The 19,054-nt window shown below is 17.9% G+C and overlaps 4 protein-coding genes across 4 annotated transcripts; 2 read left to right on the top strand and 2 right to left on the bottom strand.

Annotated features, from left to right (window-relative positions):
* Positions 1-1,860: 1,860 nt before the first annotated feature.
* Positions 1,861-5,040, top strand: PRELSG_0929900 (conserved Plasmodium protein, unknown function; the record flags this gene model as incomplete). The annotated part of the gene is made up of 1 exon (XM_028676741.1): positions 1,861-5,040. One exon carries the CDS (start codon positions 1,861-1,863, stop codon positions 5,038-5,040), a length of 3,180 nt encoding a protein of 1,059 aa, XP_028533200.1.
* Positions 5,041-5,766: 726 nt separating this feature from the next.
* On the bottom strand, positions 5,767-6,585 carry PRELSG_0929800 (nucleic acid binding protein, putative; the record flags this gene model as incomplete). The annotated part of the gene is made up of 1 exon (XM_028676740.1): positions 5,767-6,585. One exon carries the CDS (start codon positions 6,583-6,585, stop codon positions 5,767-5,769), a length of 819 nt encoding a protein of 272 aa, XP_028533199.1.
* Positions 6,586-9,303: 2,718 nt separating this feature from the next.
* Positions 9,304-11,130, top strand: TCP1 (T-complex protein 1 subunit alpha, putative; the record flags this gene model as incomplete). Its single annotated transcript, XM_028676739.1, has 2 exons — positions 9,304-9,361; positions 9,557-11,130. 2 exons carry the CDS (start codon positions 9,304-9,306, stop codon positions 11,128-11,130), a joined length of 1,632 nt encoding a protein of 543 aa, XP_028533198.1.
* A 1,413-nt stretch (positions 11,131-12,543) lies between these two features.
* Positions 12,544-14,589, bottom strand: PRELSG_0929600 (formin 2, putative; the record flags this gene model as incomplete). The annotated part of the gene is made up of 1 exon (XM_028676738.1): positions 12,544-14,589. One exon carries the CDS (start codon positions 14,587-14,589, stop codon positions 12,544-12,546), a length of 2,046 nt encoding a protein of 681 aa, XP_028533197.1.
* Between the last annotated feature and the right edge of the window lie 4,465 nt (positions 14,590-19,054).

Raw genomic sequence — 19,054 nt, 5'->3', positions numbered from 1 at the left:
CACTTCAAAGTTTTAAAATTCTGTATTTTTGTTAAATTTTTTATATTTTTAGTTCTCAATATTTTTATTCCTTAGTTTTTGAGACTTATCTTCTTTATACATTCATTAATCTATAAGAAATATTTTTTTCTTCTTATGTTTATTTTTTACATTTTTTATATTAAAATGAAAATTAAATTTAGAAGAACTAAACAAAAAAGAAAACAGAATTATTGAAAAAATAATTTAAATTTCTTTATAAAACTAAAATTAGAGATATCTAACTTTTTTTCATTCAATAACTTTAATAATGAATTAGCAACATAAAAAAACAATCTAAAATAAGCAATAATAATATATTAAATGAAACTTACATAATTAAATAAAATAAAGACTTGAAGTAAATAATAGAATTATAAAATATAGTTCAAAAAAAAATCCTTAAAAAAAAAATGAAATAAATTACAAACAAAAAGATTTAATATACAACTAAATTCTTTTTTTTTTTCCTTCATAGTAAAATTTAAAATTTTTTACACATTTTTATTTAAAAAAATATTTACATTTATTTATATAAATAATTACTTTATAATAAAAATCTTTTTAATTATTTTACTAAAAGTCATTTTTCTGTATTTCTATAATTTTTTTTTGAGAAATATATTAAAGTTGCAACTTGTAAAAAAAGAAAAAAGTTGGGCTATGTTGTATACTAAGTTCCCTTTTGTACATGTATAATTTTCTTTTAAAAAATTAATATTGATTAAAATTTTTATATGATTCTTTTCATAAAGATAACATATCATTACATTATTTTATAGATTATTCAAATTTCCTTTTTTTCTTTTATTTTAATTATAAATTTAAAACTAAATTTAAAAAACCAGTATCAATTTTTTATTTAATATATAATAAAATAGTGTGTAAATAAAATAATAAAGAAAAATAATTTATTAGAGAATGATTAAGACTATATAAATATAAAATAGTGTTATAAAAATTTATTTCCACGTAGATTCAATGCTATGGAGTAATGTGAAAAAATAAGTATATATATATATATTTTTTTTTTTTTATAATTTTATAAAAATAAAAATTTTTTTTTATTAGATCTAGGGTATTTAATGTAAGATACTGATTGTTTCCTTTTTTTTTTTCTAAAAAATTATATTTATGAAAAATTTTCCTTTAAAAAATATGCTATTATTAGAATTACGCATTTTCATATTTTCTGTAAATTAATCATCCTTTTTCAATTTAGAGAGTATGCACTTTTTTTTTTTTTATAATTAAAAAAAAAATATTATTAACATATAATTAATGAAAGAGCTGGTAAAAATATATATATATATATATGTATAAGGAAAAGAGTTGCGTTTAATTTTTTTTTATGACATCTTAATTATCAATTTTTTAATAAAAACATTTTAGCATGTTGTAAAGCTTTATATACTTTAAAATCATTTTAAAACTATTTAAAAAGAAATCAAGAATGAAAATAATATTTTAAAACATTTTTTATTCTTAATATAAAGCATTATTTTAGCATATTTCTTTACAACACGAGGGGATTTATCAATTTTCCTTTTTTATACTTTTTTTTTCTAAATATATTTGGAGAATGCTTTTAATAATTGTATTGTGTTTTACATTATCTTTTAATATTTTTTTTTTTTTAATACAAAAATAAACTTTGATAGATTTTATGATCTGTGGTTAAAAATCACTATTTTTTAAAAGAATTAGTTTATTTTTATTGAGCAAAATAAGATAAATCTCGTAAAATTTTGAATATCAATATCTACAAAAAAAAAATATTTTAATTTATTTCTTTATAATTAAGAAAAGAATTTTTTTTTTAATTTAAAGGTAGAAAATAAAATGGATGTGGATAATTCAAAAAATTCAGAACTAGTTGAGAGATGTGAAGTTGCAAATGTTAAAAATGATGTAAGTAATTCAAATAATAAAGAAGACTTATCTTTTGTAAAAGTTAATAATAATGAAGAAGAAAAACATGAAAACAAAAAAAAATTATTAAATGAAAGTGAAAATAGTAATGGAATAAGTGGCAATTCAAGTGAAAAAAAAAAGAATATGATAGATGTACAAGATATCGAAGTACAGAAAAATAATGCAAAGGAAAAAAAAATGCATGCTGGAGAAGAAAAAATATATATGCAAGAAACAAAAAACACTGTTAAAGAAGGAAAGAAAAAAGTTGAGGAAAAAAGAGAATGTATTGAGAAAAAAAAAAAAATTAACTCTCAAAAAAAAATAATTGGATGTGAAAAATGGGAATTTGAGTATGGAAACAAAGAAAATTTTAAAATAGAAAATAAAATAAAAGATGATAATGATATATCAAAATTTATAGATTATAGAAAAATAATATGTGATGAAAATTTTTTAAAAAAAAAAAGAGATATATATAAATTTCAGAGAGGAATATCTAAGGAAAAACAATTCAATGAAATAAAAAAAAAAAGGGAAAAAGAGAATCATAAAAAGATTTACATGATAATGGAAAATGAAAAATATAATTTAAATAATATGAATAATAGTTTTATGAAGAAAAATAAAAAATTAAAAGTTTTTAGTAGCATAAATGAAAGAAATGATAATTTTAGAAGTAAGAATGATTTAAATAATATTTATATAGATAATGATTTTTTTAACAATAATGATATATTAGAAAAAAATTCAGATAGTAAAAGTATATTAAATAATTCATCAAATGTTAGCAAAAAAAAGAAATTTTTTTTGATTTTATGTAATGGATGTTTAGTTGTTTTTTTAGGGGTTAGTAACAATATTTGTGGTAGAATGAGAAATAGAGTTCTCAAAAATTTTGACAGTTTAACTGCTTCATATAATGCTATAGCATATGTAACGATTTATTTAATTTTATGCATTATTTATAGTAAATCAAAATATATAAAAAAGATTCATTGGTGCTATATATATCCATGTATAAATAATTTTTTTAAATCAAAAAATAAAAACAATAAAAATGAAGAAGACTCAGGGAATAATTATGCAATTGATACCAAATCTAAAAACTCAGAAAAAAAAAAAAAAAAACTTTTGAAATTTTATTATATACACAAAAAAAAAATATATGAACCATTATTGACGGAAGATACAAATGTCATGAATTTTAATTGTAATAATTTATCTAGTAAAAATGAAAATACTTTAGACAAAGAGAAGTGCAACTTATATAATAGTTGCAGCAACTATTCTTTGGAGAATAATCAGAAAGTAAAAAAATTTTGTTTAAATAAAAATAGGAGTGAAAGTTTTTTGATTAACAATAACAATAAGAAAGCATCCCTAAAAACCTGCAGCAATTATGATTATATTAATGAAGAAATCTCAGATCAGGAAGTAAATTCATTTGATGAACAAGAATTAAAAGAAATTATAGGAAATTATAAATTTTATGAGAAAAAAAATTTCTCCAACGAAATCAAAAGTGTTTTTCAAAAAAAAAAAATTCAAGGAATAAAACATAATAAGAATAATGATAAATATACAGAACACAAAAAGTTTACTACTATAAAAAGTAGATGGGAAAATATGGGAGCTTATAAGTATGTTATTATGATAGCTTTACTTGATATTATATCCAATACTCTATATTTTGTATCACAGTTAGCTATTCCTTTAACGATACTGTTATTGTTAAATCAATTAAATTTTATTTTCTCAATTATATTATCATACTTAGTTTTAAAAAGGAAATATAATATCCATCATGTAATTTCTGTTATAATTGTTTTAGTAGGCTTCCTTTTTTTTTATGTACCATTTATATATAAAGAAACTATAAGTACATTAAAGCAAAATGTTGTTAATTATTATATGAATTTAACTTTTTATATAAATTTAAATTATGTATATGATTATAATTATTTTAATAATTTTCATCTTTGCAATGAACCTGTGTGTGCAGCACCATTTGGCTTAATACTATCTATTATTTTTTGCATTTTATCTATTTTTTTAACTTCTTTTGGTGGAATATTGAGAGAATTATTTTTTTCTGAATATATAAAAAAACGACAAATGATCAAGGATTCCATAAGAAAGGAGTGCATGGAAATAGATAATTCATGTGATATATCAGATTTAGGGTCACAGAAAAATTATTATGATATGAACAATAATAAACTTGCATCAATACAAATCAATGGAAAAAAGCAAATTAATAAAAAAAAAATGGAAAAAAATAAAATAGAAAATAGTTGCCTTGGCAAAGAAAAAGAAGCAATTAAAAATATGTATTTCTCAGATACAGACATAGAAGTAAACAAAAAAAATGAATATATCTCAAATAATATTGAAAATATTTTTTTTATAAATGAAGAAAGCCAAGTTAAATATTCAAACAAATTAAATACATTAAATAGTGATAAAAAAACAGGAATTCTATCAACAGATATAAATGATACATGTAATTATTGTGATGATAACATTTTCTATAAATTTCATTCGTCAAAATTTACATATAATTCAAAAGATAAAAAAACAGAAAATAATTTTCCTTATAAAGAAAACCTAAAAGCAAATAAAGGATATAATAATACAGATAATAAAATAAGTGTTATATTATTATCATTTAATGTTTCTTTTATTCAAATTATTTTGCTACCATTAATTATATATTTTCAGTTGTTATTTAATAAAAATCAAAATGTGTCATATTTATTATATATAAAGGATAGCCTCAAGTGTTTTTCAGGATATGTAACTGAAAATAATCAAAGTTGTAAATATGCATTCGTTGTTTATGCTCTTTATATAATTATAAATTCATTATTTAATATAAGTGTCACTTCATTTTACAGCAATTACTCTTCTGCAGAATGTTTTTTAATTTTAAAATCGTCTACTCCTATTACTCTATTAGTTTTATATTTTTTTAATTTCCCATTTATCACAGATAATGATAAATATTTTTCTATTTATTTTGTTATTAGTATAGTAGTTGTTTTTACCGGAGTATGTTACTTTTTTTATCAAACTATATTATCAGAAAAAAAAAAAATGCCTTAGATAATTATCATGTATAATATATACAAAGTTTTATGTGCCTAAAAGCAATAGTCTTTGAAATAATAAAATAAAATTTTAAGTATATAACTTAAAAAAAAAATGCATAATTTTTATAGTATTTTTTTTAATAATTATATTTATACACATTTCCATATATATTCACACATACTTTTTAAATATAATTCTTTAATTTGTCAAAATCATTTATTGTAAACTCTTTTTTAATTTCTTTAGAAATAATAAATAATAAAATATAGTTCTAAAGAAAATATACAATTTTATTTAAAAAAAAAAAAAAAAACGCACTTTTTAAAAACTAAATATTGAGAAAATATATTTTAATTTTACATTAAAATATACGAATAAAAAAAAAATCATAAAAATAAAAATAAAGTTATATATTGTTATTTAAAATTACTGTTTCAAATAAATAATAAAATAATTTTTATAAAAAGATTTGAGAAAAAAAAAAAAATAAAATAATAATTGACAAATATTTGGTTATCAATAAGTAAATATATTTCTATTTTAGAAATGTTTTTACTTTTGATATTTATATTTTTATTTATTTTTTTACTTTCGTATGTTTCAATTTTCATTTATATATTATACATTTTTTTTTCTTCTTTTTTTTGAGATTTCTACTTATCACTTCATTTTATGGATGTCTTTTTTTCTTACATTATTTTTTTCTTTACTTATTTATTTTATTTTATTATTATCACTTTATGGTATACTTATGATATCTTCATATTGAGCTAAATCGTACTGCTCAATAAGTTTTGTTAATGATTTTTTTATATTAATTTCTGAATGATATTTTTGAAGATTATTAAAAATATCTTGCTGATTTGCATATTTCTCATCTCTTGTATGTAAATATTTTATAATATCAGTATCAATGTCATCTAAATGGTTATAGTAAGAATCTAAAGTTATATGAGACCACGGCTTTTCCTCATTGTTAATTCCATTAGGAGTGTAAATATTTTTTAATTTTAATAGTTTTAAGTAACAATATATTACATCAGAGGTGAAATATGAAAAATAAGAGAGCCAATCATCTACTTTGTTTATATATGAAACGCTAATTTGTATAGATTCACTTTTACTTTCAGGAGAATAAACAACACCAACTACTTTAATATGATCATTTACTTTTATATTTTCTATATGATTTTGAACTTTTTCATTTTTTGCGTCTTTATTATATTTTGCTTCAATATTACCTGTGTAATCACAAATTTCAAAGATAATTGCACTAGCTAATTCCTTAATTTTACACACTTTTCCAAATACAATAATACCGCTAATTTGAAAATCGTGAATTTTAAATTCTTCACTATTCTTCATTTTATTTAATAATAATTTAATAGTAACAGGTACACATAATTCTTTGGGTAATGCTTTTTCTTCTTCTATTTCTTTGTTTTTTGTTATTGTTTCTATTGACTCATTTTTTTTTATTTCTTCTATCTCTTTATCTGTTGATTTATTCCCTTGCTCAAAGAATGTATCATCACAAAAACCGAAATTCATATCCATTTTAACATTTATATGTTAAGAAAATATATATAAATATATAATTATGTTTTTAAAACAAAAATATATATATATATATATATATATATATGTATTTTATTTTTTTTTCAAAAATTAATATATATATATTTATATGTTAATATAAGTACTGTTTACATTTTTTTAATATAGTGATATATATCATCACTTTATTATAATTTTTTATTTTTAAGATATATATATCCTTTATATATTTATTTTTTTTTTTTTTTTTCAAATAAAATATAAATAGATACTGATTTCACTTTTTTATTCATTTTAAATTTTTATTCTTTATTTTTATAACTCTTCAATATAACATATTTCAATTTTATGCAAAACTTCTAAATTTAATATGTGTATATTATCTAATTAAAAAATAAGAGATTTTTAATAATAAAAATATATTTAAAAGATTATAAAACTAAATTGAATTTTTTTTTTTTTTTTGGTAAACAAAGATTTAAATAATCTTTAATGTTTTAAGTTATATATCAAATTTTTTTTTTTTTTTTCTCTTTTTTTGTATTTAAACTTAATTATTTTTTTACTTTTTAGTCATTTTTATAAATTATTAATATAAAATAAAAAAATTCGAAGATTTCAAGCTTTTTTAATATTTTTATTATCTCTTAAAATGCATATTATGATTAAGTTAAACACTTTAAAATGTTTATGTAAATTTGTTACAAACGGAAATTTAAGTTAACTATATTTAAAAAAAAAAGTTTTATCATAAGCCAAAAATTTTTAATAGCCTTCTACGAGCTAACAAATTTTTAATTATGTCTGAATTTTACTTTTTTCTAAATTTTATATATATTTTTTTAATTTTACAAAATAAAAAAAAGACAATGAAACTAGCTGTTTTTTCTCTTTTTTTTATAAATATTATTTTTTGGAAATTTTAAAAAAAAATTTTAAAAAAAAAAGTAAAAAAGGAAATATGTACTTGCCATAACATTAAAAAATTTAACTATTTTCTAATGGTAATATAAATTGCAATAAAAACAGTCTTCTTATTATGTATGTTATAAAAATTTTAAATATCTAGAAACTATATATAATATAAATTATAAAGACAGATGCTCATATATAATAATTCATAACTGAAGTTTAAGGAAAAAATAAAATAAATGTTTATATTTTCATATTTGCATATTTGCATATTCGCATATTTTTATGATATCGTATCTTGTCCTTATAAAATGTTATGTAAATAATAAGCATTACAGGTATATTACTTTAATACCTTTTTATATTTATTTATTTTTATCTATAAGGATTATATGTATTCTTTTTTATTTTTGCATAAATCTTAATTGATAATACATTTACATATATTTGAAAAAAATAGCATAAAAAAAGAAATTTTATATATTTAATATACTAAAAGTTTTTTTTAATAAGATATAATCTTTAATTTTTACATTGTATTTAGAAACTTTTATTTTTTATGAACTTTAAGAAAAATTAAAAGTCTACAACTACTATTTTATTATTTTCATATTCTTCAATATCCATCAATTAATATTAATTTTCTATATATAACCTTAAGAAATTCTAATATTTATTTATTATCAAAATATATATAATATATTTTTCAAAATAACTTAAAAACAAATTAAAAATAAGGTAAACTATTGAAATTTTCATTTATAAAGTAATAGGATGCAAAAAAAAAATACATATATATGGCTTTGCATATATATTATTATACATTTAAAAGTGCTCAGCATTTTATAATAAACGCAATTTTAAGAAATCTTTTTAATTTAAATAAATTTTAAAATATTAATATCATATTTAGAGAATCCTTTTATTATAAAAAAAATTAAGCATTTCTTTTATTCTTTACTAATAAAACTGGCTTAAAAGTAAAAAAAAATAAAAAAATTCAACTATCTTCGAAATGCATATGAAAAATATGCATTTTCACATTTATCATGTTCACTGGATAATATATACTTTAAAAGGATTTTTCGTACAAAAAAATAAAAGAAAAAAAGAAAAAAGAAAAAAGGAATAAAAAAAAAAACTATATTTTTAACGGAAATTATAATCATTTAAGAGATAAAAAATTTTCAAATAATGCCAAATGAATGTTCTTCAAATGCACTACGAAATGAAACAACAAATATCAAAATGAGAAAAAAAGAGAAAAAATAATTTTGTTTTCATGTAGATATTGTTTTTCATTTAATATGTATAAATATATTAAAGTATAAAAATATATGAAAAAAAAAAAAAATATATTAAAACTATATATGTATTTTTACATATATATATTAATATTAAAAAAAATATAAAAACATCCTAAAAGAAAACATAAAAATAATATTACACTAAATTTATATTAATTTTTTGTTTAGATAAATTAAAAAAAAAAAAAAAACTGAATTTTTTTTATATCTTTTTTATTTTATATATATATATAAAAACATACAATAAAACCTTGCTGTTAAAAATAAATAAAAATACATATATGAGTATAAAAGAATACTTAAAATATAAAAATAAGGATATACTATTAAAAATATATAAATAAATATATATTATTAAAATTAAAAAAATATATTAATAGAAATATATGAAGAAAAATATATTAGTAAAATAATATACAATCAATAAAAAAAAAAGAAATTTAAACTAATATATTGAAAAAAACTAAAATAATAAAGAAATAAAAGTAGTAAAGTAAAAATGTCTTTAAGTATATATGGAAATAGAGAAAGTGGCCAAGATGTAAGAACAGCGAATGGTAAAAAAGGAAAAAAGAAAATTTTTTATTATTGATATATATATGCTTAATAATTTATTTTTTTTTATGTAGAATTTCATAATATTTATTTGATATTGTATATCTCTAGTAGAATATTTTCCTTAACGAATTTTTTGTAATAATTTATGTATGTAATATATCTTATACAATGTGTATATATATTTTTTTTTTTAGTTACTGCTGTTCAAGCTTTGTCAAATATATTGAAATCTAGTTTAGGGCCACAAGGATTAGATAAAATGTTAGTGGATAATATAGGAGATGTTACAATAACAAATGACGGTGCAACAATTTTAAAACAATTAGAAGTTCAACATCCTGCTGCCAAAATTTTAGTAAATTTATCCGAATTGCAAGATCAAGAAGTTGGAGATGGAACTACTTCAGTAGTTTTATTGGCTTCTGAATTGTTAAGGAGAGGAAATGAATTAATTAAAATGGATATTCACCCAACTACAGTTATTTGCGGTTATAAATTAGCAATGAAAGAATCAGTTAAATATATAAAGGAGAAATTAAGTGAAAAAGTAAATAATTTAGGAAAAGATGTAATTATAAATATAGCAAAAACTACCTTATCTTCCAAATTTATTAGTTACGAATCCGAATATTTTGCCAAAATGGTAGCTAATGCCATACAATCTGTGAAAATTATTAACGAGGCAGGTAAAGTAAAATATCCAGTTTCATCAGTTAATGTTATAAAAGTACATGGAATGAGCTCATTAGATTCAAAGTTAATTGATGGTTATGCAATTATGAGTGGTAGAGCATCACAATCAATGCCATCTGCTATTAAAAATGCTAAAATCGCATTTCTGGATTTTCCTTTGAAACAATATAGATTACATTTAGGAGTTCAAGTAAATATAAATGATCCAACCGAATTAGAAAAGATAAGACAGAGAGAAAAAGATATAACAAAAGAAAGAGTTAATAAAATATTAGAATCAGGTGCAAATGTTATATTAACTACTCAAGGTATAGATGACATGCCACTTAAATATTTCGTAGAAGCTGGAGCTATAGCAGTTAGAAGAGTAAATAAGGATGATTTAAGAAGAATAGCAAAATTGACAAATGGACAAATACGTCTGACATTATCATCTATTGATGGAACAGAAAAATTTGAAGCATCGTCTTTAGGATACTGTGATGAAGTATATGAAGAAAAAGTTGGGGATTGGGATCTTATTTTTTTTAAGGGATGTAAAACATCTAAATGTAACACAATATTATTAAGAGGAGCTAATGACTTTGTTTTAGATGAAATGAAAAGATCTATTCATGATTCCTTGTGCTCAGTCAGTAGAGCATTAGAAAGTAATTATGTAGTAGTAGGTGGAGGCTGTGTTGAAGTTGCCCTGTCAGTTTACCTCGAAGATTTTGCAAAAACATTAGGCTCAAGAGAGCAGCTAGCTATTGCAGAATTTGCTGAATCATTATTAGTAATACCTAAAATTTTAGCTTTAAATGCTTCATATGATTCTATTGATTTAGTTTGTAAATTACGTGCGTATCATACAAAATCTCAAGTAATGAATACAGAAGATTCAAAAGATTATAAATGGTATGGATTAGATTTAGTTAATGGAAAGGTAGCTAATAATTTAAAAAATGGAGTATTAGAAGCTATGATTAGTAAGATTAAGTCTATTAGATTTGCAACAGAAGCAACAATTACTATTTTAAGAATTGATGATCTCATTAAATTATCTCCTGAAGAACGCAAAGAGGAACAAAACTAAAATTATTTTAAAAAAAAATAATAAAATGAAATTATAAATAATTAATTAAAAATACACATTTCTTGATAAGGTAAAAAATATACGTTTATAACTAAATAAATAGAAAATAATGCTGTAAAAATTTATATTTCAAATTTATAATTTAATAATTTAAAGTACACCGTATTAGAAAACAATTACAGATATATGCTTTATATGCTAAAATAATTCATATTTATAGCATTGCATATTCTATACAAAGTATTTTAATTACATAAATCTCATATTCAGAAATCAGAGTTATAAAATTAAAAAAATATAATAAAAATTATATAAACTTTATATATGTAGAAAAGTAAAAAAATTTAAATATAACAAGCATTTAAATGTATACATTCCTGTGAAATGATAATTATTTGTAATGAAAGCATAGAGAAATAAAGTTTTTGCTTCTATGAATTTTAATATACCTTATTTATATGTTTTTTTTTTTTATTTTATTTTATTCATAATGAATTCTCAATTATAATTAAATTGCTCTATTTTATATGTATATATATATTTTTTTTATAAGAACATTAATTCTTTGATATATTGAAATATTAAATTGCATATAAAAATAATTTACGATATAAATAATTTATATAAAAATTTATTTATGAAATAAATTCATTCTATATTATTTATAATAAACTTAAGTATTTTACTGTTATTTATTTATTTTACTTTATTTTATATTTTTAATATTTAAAACACCTATTTAATAAGAGACTAATGCATTTTCATTCAAACATTTTTTCTATTTAACTTGAAATTACACATATATGTATTTTTTTTTTTTTTTCATATATAAATTAAAAACTTGGTTTCCTAAGCAAGAAAATAATTATTTATCAATTTTTTACATTATCATATAATAAAAAAAAGAAAAGAGAATAGTAAGATTTTCTTATTATAAATATTTTCACATTCATTTTTGTTACAACCTATAGATGTTTTAAGAATTATTAAGAAGATAAACAAATATTTAATATTTTATTTTACCAAATAAGAAAAAATTCAAGTGATAAATATCTTTACAGAATACTAAAATTTATTTAAAAAATTAAATTAAAAATATGTGTAATTCTATATATTATAAACAATTAGCGACTAGTAAATTAAAAAAAAACTAAAGTATTATTACCAAAAAAAGAAAATTAAAACATTGCATTTTTACCAAAAATAAAGGGAATATGTCCCTAATGCTAATATTCATAATTTAATCAAATAAAATTGAAATAATTAAGTATTTAAAAGATAGATAGATATATAAATAAGGATAATATAATCTTTAAAATAAAAATATTCCAGACTACTTTAAAGAGTTTTAATATATTATTTCTTTTAACATTTTAAAATGATTAAAAAAAAAAAAAAGCAAAATCGTTTTTTTTAAAATGTTGAACTATGATAAATTTTTTTATCTTTATAAAATTCAATATTTTTAAAATTTCCTAATTTCCTTTTTTCATCTATTAATAAAATATTCATTTTAATTGGGTTTCGAATAATTTCATTCATTATATTGTAAACATCATCAATGAAAACAAACAATTCTTTAAATAATAACTCAGATGATGGAAATTTCATTATATCTTTATTTAATAGAGTTTTCTCTAATCCATAATACGAAGAAAGTGATAATATATTTTCTTTGGAATTTTTTAAAGAACTATTTATTTTCTTCAGTATATTATTACTTTTATCTATTATTTTCATTAAAACAACGATTACATTGGAATACTCATTTTTATAATTTTTTATTTCTTCATTTATGTGATTTATTTCTTTCTCAATATAATTTATTTCTTCTACTATTTCACAACCTTTTATTATATGTATTTTTTTTAATATTTCACGCAAATATATTATATCGTTAATATTACTTATCGAATTAAAAGAGATCATATTAACTATAATATAATCTAAAGCATTAAATTTACCTCCTGTTGTTTTAAAATATTTTAATTTGCTTAAATGAATCAAATCAAAACTTTTAATTTCCAAATGTTCCGTATCACCATTATTTACGAAATTTACCCACATCAAAATTGCTTGAAATATTTCTATTAATAATTTGCTATTTTTTAATTCATAACATACTTTATCAAATAAACTAAATATTTCGAGTAGTTTATTTTTTAATTTTTCAATAGTGTAATGAAATTTAAAAATTCTGATTCTATTTTTTATTCTACTAATATTACATATAGGCAGTAATATCTTTTCTGTGTTTCTTAACTTTAATTCAATTTCTCTCCAATTTGATTTATTTTGTAGATTTTTTAATTCATTTATATATTTATCATTTGGTATTAAATTTTCAATATATTCAAATTCTTCTTGAAATATTTTATTTTCTTTCATGTTATAAAGGATATAATGCAAATCTTGCATAGATATTTTTAATTTTTTCATAACTATAAATATATTTTTATATGTATTTTCATCAAATATTTTTATCTCATCTCTATCATTACATTCCCTATTAATTCTTTTTAAAAAAGAGCTTTTTTTTTTAATACCACTTTTTGTTGATTCAAATAGCTTTAAATAAGTATTTTTATCTTTTAGGAAATCAAATTTTTTTAGTTCATAATGGTTTTCAAATATTTTTTCAAAAATAGATTCTTTAAATAAGGATGAATGTAAACTTTTTATTCCTATTGATCTTTTACCCGGTTTTTGTTTTAATGTATCATTTACATTACTCTTATTATTTAAATTTAATGATTTCATGTAAATTTTATTTAAAATAATATCATTTTCTCCAATTCTTTTTATTTCATCCTTTAACATATATAATTCTTTATTTTCTTCTATATCCTTACTTTCATGAGTAAGAGAAAAAAAGTCATTTTTTTTTAATTCTTTGTTAATATTAACTTCTTCATTTGAAGTTTCTTTTTTATCATTAATTTCACTTAAAACATTATTATAAATATTAATGCTATTGTTATTTTTTTCTTGTTCTTTCTTAATTTTTATTTGAATAATCTCTTTTTTTAATTGTGTAAATAAATTACTATTTAGTTTATTATTTAAGACATTATTATAAAAATTTTTATTTTCATCAGTCATTTTTAAATCAATTTGTTTATTTTCATCTTGTATTATTTTTTCTATCATTGTGTTAATACTATTTTCATCATTAATTTTACTGAAATTTTTTTCTTCTTTTACACTATTATCTTTCTTATTAGAAGAACTGTTATTTTCACTATTTAAAACATTATCATAATTATTAATAATTTTTTTATGATTTATTTCCTTTTTTTCTGTTTTACAACTAGTCTCTTCAAATGTCGTTAAACGTGTTTTCTGAATTATTTCTTTTTTTTCCCTGTCTTTATATATACTTTTTAATTTTATTTGTTCCAATAGTGTATTTTCATTATTTTTATCTAAGTTTGAAAAACATTCATTACTGTAATTCATATTTATTTCATTTTTTCAAAATTTTTTAATTAATAATTTTTTATTTTTTATAATTTTTTTTTTTTTTTATTTATATCTTTTACTTCTATCAACACATATGGGAAATTCGATATTACTACATGTTTTATCATATAAATTCTTATATTTGATTTTATTATATATGTATATATTTCACATAATTTTTAAATGTTATTTTATTTTATTTTTTTAAATTATTTTATTACATGGATTTATTTAATTTTTTTTTTTTCTCATTAATCCCTACTTATTTAATACTATATATTAAAATTATACACAAGTTTTTGCTATTTATTATTTTATAAAATAATTTTTCATAATTAAAAATCATAAAATTTTTATTTTCCTTTTAATATAAGATTTTCTTTAATTATATTTTGTTCAATGTAGTTTCACTTAATTAGCTTTGTTCAAATAAAAACAAATTTTAATTTTTATTGAATTTGTATAACTAAAAGTTTATTTAATTTACTCTTTTAATTATTTGAAAATTTCGCGGGATAGATTATTCAATAAATTATTAAAAATGTCGAATGTGCTTTCCTTTTCAATTATATGTGCAACATTTTTTAAATATATTTTACTTTGCTTGCTCATTTTATTTTATTTTATTTTTTTTTTTCATTCAAAATTATTATACTAATTAAATATTTAACAAAATAATTAGCAATATAGATGCATTTTGTTTTAAAAATATGAAAAAATAAAATAAAATAAAATTTTAAAAGATAAAAAATATAAATGTTAACGTTATATGATTCTATTTTCTCTGAAAATGAGTACCATAAATTTATCTGGAAATTAAGAACAATTGGTGTTACAATTAGATTTTTATAAAAAAAATTGTCTTTCAATTCTAATAATAATTCTCTAATTTCTAAATATTATATAATATCCCAAAATTTTTTTTTAAGGATAATTCATTAAAAAGAAATGTGCACACATCTCTCTACACATCTTTTTAAATATATTATATTCCATGTGTTATATTTTTTTTAAATAATGCATTGCTCTTTAGAAACAAATGTTAAATAATACTAAAGAAAATCTTACGAATTTGTAATGTTCATACATAATTTTTTTTTCTATACTTCATATTGTAAATCATTTATAGCACACATTTTTTTTTGTTGTTTAGTGGCACATTTTCTGAAAATTTTGAACCCTATAAATATTTTATATTCATATTTCATTTTTTTTTTCATCTATTTGTTCACTTATTTATTTAACATAAAGTTTTAGTTTATGAATATAAATTTTTATTTAAAAAAATGTTTTATTATAACTATATTTTTCAATTTTATAAGATTACACTTTTATTAAAAAAAATAAAATAAATATATTAGTTCAAAACTACTATTAAATTAATTTTTTCCATAAATGTTTTCTTTTTTGATATGAAATTTTCTTTAAATTATTCACATAAATTATTAAATTGTAAATTATTTATTATTTAAATTTATAGTCTTCCTTTTAAAAAATATATTATACATATGTATAAATATAATCTTCAAAAATTGTATAAATGAAATTTCAGTGAATTTTCATATAAAGATATATTGAAAAAAATATAAATACCATTACCTTTAGGTAGCTATATAAAGGAATTTATTTAGAAATAATGGTATTAAAAATATAAATTGATGTAAATTATAAATAAATCACAATATTAATTTTCAAAGCTGTAGGATTTAAAATGTAATTTCTTGATGATATCTAAGCGAAAATAATATTCTAAAATATCACAATATAGATAATAATTATAAAAATGGAATAAAAAATATATTTTGTGCAATCCTATAATTTTAAACGAATAGAGAAATATATTTTCTATTACTAGAAGTAAATATAAAAAAAATAAAATTCGTTTGAAACACAATTACAAAAATATAAAAAATTCATAATAAAAATGATTAAACTTTCTACATTATAAGTTTATTATTAATTTTTTTTTTTTTTTTTTTTAATTAAACAGGTTTCTTAGTGGATTATGAAAGTGTAATAATCGCATGTGCCACTAAATGTTTTTGAAAATTTAAGATCGTTCACTTTTTTTTATTAATTTTACATGCTCATTAAAAGTATCTATTTCGCATTTAGCTATTTTTTATTTATTTGTTTTTATTCTAAGTGTTTAGATGTATATATGCTTTAGTATTTTTTTGTTATAACAAATAAAATAAAGAAAGCAATTAATAAAAAAATAGGAATTTTTTATAAAAATCTTGGAATTCCCTTTGTGTTTTAGATAAAATCTTATAAATTTATGAACTGTTCATAATATTTTTTTAGTACAATATAAATATCTATAAAAAGATTTTACATTTTGAAAAAAAATCTAATCATTTAATACATTATTTTTATTTCTATTTATTCATTTTCAATCCCCAAAATGTATCTTTTATTTTAATTTTTTTTTAGTTCACAAAAGAATAAAATGTTCCAAATGTTTTTATTATTTTTTATACTTTTTATTGCAATAAGTTATTCACAAATTAGTTTATGAAAGTTTAAAAATAAAAATATAGTTTCCCTTAATTCTATAATATTACAAGTGTAATTATTTTGTTTATTTATAATGAAATACTTTCTTTTTTTTTTAATATCATATAATTAATTATATCTAGAATCTTTCTTTTCATCTTTTTTTTTTTTTTTAAATACATTTTTTTAAAATATATATCTGAGTTCTTACCTTAAAAAAAGAATTTAATTTTGTAAATATCTTGAAATATATTAGTATATTTTTATTTTTCCTCAAAATAAAGTAAAATGTTTCTTAATTAAAAATAAGATTAACAACATTTTTGAGAGCATGTAAAATTTTTTTGTTTGCTCCTCTTTTCAACATTAATTACATGAGCAAACGACACTACTAAACATTTTTTTTTTTTGTTGATTTATTTTTTGTTAAGATATATATATTTATAAAACATCTTTAACTATAATTAAATCTAAAAAAAATTACATAAATTAAAATCTTATACATGCTTATTAATTTTGTGTAGTACTTTTAATTTTTTTTTTTTTTTTTGGTTATATATATATATATGTAAATATAAATGACTTTTATTTTTTTTCCTTTTGTATGATTAATTAAAATTACTTGGTTATAGTTTGTAAATTATTAGATTAGTAAAAAATACTAACAATTTTGATTTTTATAATTACATATAAACAATTAAAATGGATGTAAGTATATTTCTTATTTTATTTTTAAAAAAATATACAGAAATGATACATTTAATTAAAGTAAGGTGAAATTATTATTTTTTATTTAATCTGCCTTCAACTATTCATTAATGAAAGTCTACAAAAACAATTATTTAATTTTAATTTTATTTAAAAATATAAAATAAAAAGTTCATTTTAATATATATAGTTGCATATCATTGTACAGCATAATTAAAATCTTCTATTTTATTATTTTTTTTTTTTCTGTTATTAAAAAAATATATTGTTTTTTATTTGATGAAATTAATGTGTGCACAATGTGGAATTTTATTTGATGTTGTTTAGTATCTCTTTTAATTAATGAAAAAAAAATTTTTTAATAGAATTTTTAACGTACTAATATTATTCTTTATGTGTGCATATATAAGTATATAATTTCATTAATTTTTTATTTATATAATACTTCTTTTTATATTTATGTTTATGTCTTTATTATATTCTTGTAATATTATAATGCCCCATTTTTAAGTCTTTTTTTTTTTTTTTTTTTTTTTTATGTTGTCTATTCTGTTTTGTTTTCAACTAGATCTACTTTTTTTTTCCCCTCATTATTATTTTTTTTTTGTGTAATATATATATTTAGAAAAGATATTTTAAAGTATATATGTTTAATTAAATTCAAACCATTTTGATTTTTTTTTTTTTTTTCTTATTTACACTATAATAAAAATCTCAATACATTCTATTTGTTTCACATGATATGATACTTTGTTATATTTATTTTTATTATTTCATGTCTTTTAACTTTTTTGAAAGATAAATTAACGAAATAATGACAAAAAAAATCTAATAAAAAATAAAAAGGATAATTATTTTAATATTAGATATATATCTTTATAATTTTTTTTTTCTTCATTAGATTCATATATTTATTAACCTATTTTTCTTTTTTTCACTCATGATATATAGAATTTTCCTTACTTCATTTATAATAGACATTTTAGAAATTATTAAAATTTTCAGCTGTTTTATTTTATTTTTTTATTGATTCTTTTATTTAATTCAATGCATTATTTTTACATATGTACATATTTTAATTTTTAATATAAATCCTTTCTACTTTTCTATAATAATGTTTGCTTATGTCCAGCCTTTTATTTTGTTTTATTTTTTTTTTCGTTTTTCACAATATAATATTAATTTATAAATTGTTTACTACATATGTTTATTTTATTTCACTTTTTTTTTTTTTGTTTTAGCAAATATATTTAAA

This window comes from Plasmodium relictum (genome assembly GCF_900005765.1).
Source record: "Plasmodium relictum strain SGS1 genome assembly, chromosome: 9".
In the NCBI taxonomy this organism is placed as follows: Eukaryota; Apicomplexa; class Aconoidasida; order Haemosporida; family Plasmodiidae; genus Plasmodium; species Plasmodium relictum.
The sequence above is the reverse complement of the archived record's forward strand: the minus strand, read 5'-3'. Positions and strand labels throughout refer to the sequence as shown.